General features: G+C 36.9%; 1 protein-coding gene across 1 annotated transcript; it reads right to left on the reverse strand.

The window, feature by feature from the left end:
* Nucleotides 1-1,986: 1,986 nt before the first annotated feature.
* Nucleotides 1,987-2,703, reverse strand: LOC146915887 (uncharacterized). Its single transcript, XM_085721478.1, has one exon. It carries the CDS (start codon nucleotides 2,701-2,703, stop codon nucleotides 1,987-1,989), a length of 717 nt encoding a protein of 238 aa, XP_085577604.1.
* Between the last annotated feature and the right edge of the window lie 2,901 nt (nucleotides 2,704-5,604).

A 5,604-nucleotide genomic window follows, 5' to 3' on the forward strand; every position in this document is an offset into this window, starting at 1 on the left:
GATAATTTGAACACTTTTAGTGTTATGGTCTGTAACCGTATAATTTATGCTTTATCTTGGTACTCTTATGTTCTGAACATCTTTGCAATTTGAAGACTGCTTTATCTAAGTGTTTGGTATTCTTATTATGGCATATTTTATGGCTAAAAAGGGGGAGTAAAAGTAGATGCCATTCTGGTTGTGTCAGGTGATGTCACATCACTTCTCTGAATCCTGTATGTGTGCTTTAGTTGATGTTTGCAATCTCTTGATCTGTTGTTTAAGTATTTATGCATGCATGCTGTTAATGTGTTTATTGATGTTGAGACATCAGTTTTCTGGTATGAGGAATTCTACTTATGTATGCATGTTCTCTTGTTGCACTAAGAGTTTGAAAGCTTGACAACAAATTTATTACCTAGCATGCATATATTCAGGGGGAGTATTAAAAATGTTATGTGTGCTCCTTGAGGGGGAGTATTTTTATGTGACCCTGAATGTTCCTATGGATGTTGGAACATCCGGTTTGAGCTACTAAACATTGTCTGGGAATTTATTTTTTCTATGTTTCTCTGAGTAGCGTGTTGTTACAGTTGACTGTCTAGGATGTTATAGGAATTTATTTTTCTTTATATGTCCGCTGCTGCAAGGCTCAGATTTTACAAGGATGGTACCTATTTCTCCTATATACTATTGCATATGTTGATTTGTGAAAAATTGCGAAAGTAGGTTCAGAGATCTGTAATATACTTCTTCTATGTCCTGAAGATTATGTGTGATGACTGAAGAACTGTATTTTGGGTATCTATTGGAAATCTGAGAATGTGAACCTTTCTTCAAGGTAGATTTTTGTTATGAAGATTGAAGGAAAGGTTGAGTGTGCCATCCCTCTGATTTAACTGGTTTGGGCTTAATTTGTTTTAGCCAAAAATTTGCCAAAGGGGGAGATTGTTGGATATTTGTATGTTGGCTTCACTTTTGCCTAAAAAAAATATTCACTTCAGATGTAGAACACAATGTTCCAAAATCCAGGCTTGGTATGTACGTTCTGTGCCTTGCCCATGTTCACGCACGCGTTCACTTGATTGAAGGAATCCACGCCAGCATGTGTTGGTCAAAACCATGTGCAGTTATGAGAAGATCAGAACGATGTGATTTCCTAAGGGAATGGTGATGACTTAGGAAAGTGTTTTTAAGGTGGTCATAATGTGACTTTTAATGTGCTTTCTTCTTAGGAGTTTCCTTATCCTGCCATGTTGATTGAGTAATGGGTCACCGGTTTGATCTGAAGCCTGATTGAGTTGATGACGCGCTTTGCTTCAGTATATAAAGGAGGCTGCAAGACCTGAAGAATTATTCAAGACATTATTTTGAGAAATAGAGTTTATCTAGGTCTTTTGTGAGCCTTTCGTGTATCACTTTGATGCATGCTTAGGACGTTATTTTGAGTTGTAATTTGTGCACTACTCTGAAGCTTTTAAGCAAGGAGTTAGGTAGTCTATGAACTGCATCTAACCTTTTAAGCAAGGTTGCATGTTGTTATGTTCTGAAGGTAACTTCATTTTGATTGAGTCTGTAATTTAAGAATCACAGGGGTTTGTGATCAGTTGTAGGGGAGTGAGATGGGATCTCAGATCTAGGAGTTCCTAGGTTGAAATCTTGTTGGGGTAGGTCCTAGGTCATAAGTGCAAACGTGGTTTGCTGAGAGCTTTTGAATACGGACTTCTCTAGTGGATTTCCTTCCTGGCTTGGTAGCCCCCAGAGTAGGTGACGTTGCACTGAACTGGGTTAACAATTTCTCTGTGCCTCTTTTCTTTCTTGTCTGTTATTTTGTTTTATTATGTTAGTTAGCTTAATGATCTAAACATCGTATACAACATCTGTTTTCTGTGTTTCGTGTTGAAACATCTCTTAGAACATCTTAAGTCTAACGTGCCAGAATTTCACATAACTAATCGTCCTTCTCGGAATCCTTCTTCCAATTGTACACCCATACCAACCATCTCTTCAAAGTTCTTGGGCGCACTTCCGACCATCTTCTTTTAGTAGAACTGATTGAGAGTCTTTAAGAAAAGTTTGGTCATCTCCTTCTCTTCTATACGCTGGCTGACTTGGACAGCGAAATTTCTCCACCGCTGAACATTTTCCTTGAATGTTTCTTTCTTTGTCTCCCTGAGTCATAGCCTGAAGATCGCTTCGGTCTGGGGCCATATCCACATTATAACTGTACTGTTCCACAAAAGCTTCACACAGATCATGGAAAGTTCGGATCTTTGTTTTGTCTAGATTCATGTACCACTTTGAGGCTGGACTAGCCAAACTCTCTTGAAAGTAATATATATGGACCGGATCATCCTTGGCATAGGCAGACATCTTTCTCACATACATTGTTAGATGTTCCTCAGGACATGAGTTCCCTTTATACTTCTTGAAATCTGGGACCTTAAACTTGTGGGGTATCTGGACATTCGGCACCAGACAAAGATCATAAGCAGTTTTCCCAAACACTTTCTTCCCACGGAGAGCTCTCATTTCTCTCTGCATCTCATCATACTTCTCTTGTAGGTCATCAACCCTGTCATAGGCCTCCACACTCCCAGAATGGAAGATGGGTTCCTCTTCTTGTGGGATAGTACGAATGGCAGGTGCTGTGTAGGTTACGGCAGCTGGAGGAGCTCTCACAAAAGGTGGAGGAACATGAGCTACATATTGTTGGGTAGGCATCTGAGCTTCACAAGCAATTGGATGGAGTATTTCGCCAGCATTAAGAGGCGGGAACCAGGGCGCGGAATGTTGCAGAGCAGATTACTTCGGAGTATCGGTACAAAACGTCCATTCAGGGCCGGTAGAAAAAATTTCGGCTAGAGCCCTGATAGGAGGAGGAGGAGTCTATGCTTGAGCAACCGTCAGCGTCTTCATCAATTCAGTCATTTCGTCCTTCTTAGTCTGCATGGTTGCCTTTTTTTGACGGAGCAAATGATTTCTCTTTATTATTGCTCGAGTGTTGTAAATGCGAGTTGGTTTCGGACGAGGACCCATGACACTTTTGAGATGGGTTGACCTTTTATGGAGAAGGAAAATTTGTGAGACTTTGAATTTGAAACTATGAAATGCAAAATGATGCATGATGTTATGCAAAAATAGACACATTTTCATTTATTGAAGGACTTATAAAAGCAAATTTGTAAACATTATAATTGAAAATTTTATTGAATAAATTGAAGTGCTAGAAGATAATTCCCTTTTTAACATAACTGAGCCAAGGGATAAACTCCAAAGTACATCACAAAAATCTAGAAAATAACATAAAGTGGTGAAACAACTGGGAAACTCTTGAGCTCCTATAGTATACTACTCCTCGAAGTTTGGGTGTGTAACAGCCCGATTTTTCGCTAGGTTTATTTTATTATTTATTTATGTGTGTTATATGTGCTCTTGTGTGATTAATTGCCTCTATGTGTATTTTTGGTTGGGAATTGTAGAATTCAGTGTTAGAAGGGTATTTTAGTCATTTTGGACTTCGGGGTATTTTGGCCATTTTGAGAGTAGGGGTAATTTTGTAATTTTGTTGAGGATTATTTTTAGTACTTAGTAAGAGTGGTTATTTTACTAAGTGTTAGGGAGTTGTAGTAATTTATTTTAATTACCGGTAGTTGACCGTTAGTGTTACATTTTACCGTTAAGTGAGTAGTAACATTTGTGGAATGTTTCTTAACTTCAAACTCTTTGTGGAATGTTTCTTAAGTTCAATTTGTTGACATGATTATGTACATGAATTTAATGTTAATTGTGTTGTTGTTGTTGAATTTGTATGTCAAAATGGGTAGATATGAATATGATATGTTTTGGTATGAAATTGATGATGAATGAAGTTGTGGTTGTTGAATTGTTGATGAATTCATGTTCAAATGTTGTTGTTGTTGTTTTAACATGTGTTGTTGATGAATTGATGCATTGGGTATCATGAATTGATGAATTGGTGATGAGAATTGTTGTTGTTGTTGAAAGTTGTGGATAATTTTGTTAGCTTTCCAGAGGCTTTCGTTTGACTTGAAAATCATTTTTGGTTTGTGAGTTATGAGGAAAATACTCCAAGGAGGTCTTAGGTATATTTTATGAAAATTCCGCATAACTATTTCTAAGTCAAGCCAAACTTTATGGAATGTTTCTTAACTTCAAACTTATGTTCTCTAAGTTCAATTAAGGTGTTTAATGGTATTTAAACTATGGTGTGATGGATCTAACTTGTTTTGATTTGAAAATGGAAATTTCTTGAAAAGAGATAAAGTGAGACGAACTTCGTGATTTTCATGATTTCGTCGTATTTGGCTGGTGAAACGCCAAGGCATCTTCTACTACACTCATATGTGGCCTAGAGGTATACTTAGTTGAGGCATTGGAACTTGTCTACTTGGTTTTGGCTCAATTGCTCAATTATTTCTAATGTTGTGATTTTGAGAGACGAACTTTGTTCAAAATGGTTTTAAGAGCCGAATGCTTTGTAAATCCTTTATGGATAGTTTGATATGATTGTAAGGAGATGTATGAATGATTTTTGGGTGATGAATATGATGTTTGTTATCATATGTTGTATTGAATGAAGTTGTTGAACTTTATGATAAAGTTAAATGTTGATATAGTTGTTGCTTATAGCCGTTGTTTATAGCCGATGTTTATAGCCGTTGAATATAGCCGTTGAATTGTTGTGAACATATGCATTGTGGATTGAGTCATATGTTCATGCATCATATGTCGTGTCGGGTGTTATATAAATATTGCCGTTGATCGGATACTTGTATCCATATTGCCGTTGATTATAGCCGTTGATAATGATGTTTTTGTTGCATCATAAGGTGACGAACTTGGAGGAGTTTGGTACCACATGCATCTAGAAGAGTCTAGAAAATTGCATGCATTTGATTAGTTGATGAGTTGTGTCATATTTGAATATGTGACTTGGTGAATTGTGCATTGGTGAAATTTGGTGAATGTTGTGATTATGTGGATTGGTGTATATGTACATTGGTGGATTTTGTTGATGGTTGTGAATAATTGAACTATGTTCTAATTACATGTCTTACTTACTTGTACTTATATACTTGGTGAACCTATTTGATGATAGTTACTTTGATAATAATGATGAAGTGAGAATTGTATATGTAGATGCATATGATGTGGTGATTAATTTGATGATGATGATTACTTTCTTATAACTTTGAAATGATGAATTGTACTTGTTGAGTTAAGTATGCTAAGTGAATAATGAGGTGAATACCCCTTTCATTGATTGATGTTGATAAATGATGAACTCTTGTCGATGACTTGTTTAAATATGTCTGTTATGCTATGATCATAATGTGATAGCTTGAGGTGCATGTAATGGGGGATAATAATCATATGATGCTAGTATTCTGGGAGGGATGGTTATGTATAGGTGATATGTATGAATCCTTGAATGCTATGTTTTTATATGTTGATTATGATTAATGTAATGCTTACCCCCAATGGTTTCGACCACCTACCTGTCTGTATGGAGGGGTAGACATTGTGCATGATTAGTCGCTTGGTGAGTTTCTTGTGGATGTTTGGATAGCGGGAGCTATCTCCGCTCTCATTTTTGGCGTC

This window comes from Medicago sativa, chromosome 6 (assembly GCF_051527215.1).
Source record: "Medicago sativa cultivar Bolivia chromosome 6, Bolivia_mono, whole genome shotgun sequence".
Lineage (NCBI taxonomy): Eukaryota > Viridiplantae > Streptophyta > Magnoliopsida > Fabales > Fabaceae > Medicago > Medicago sativa.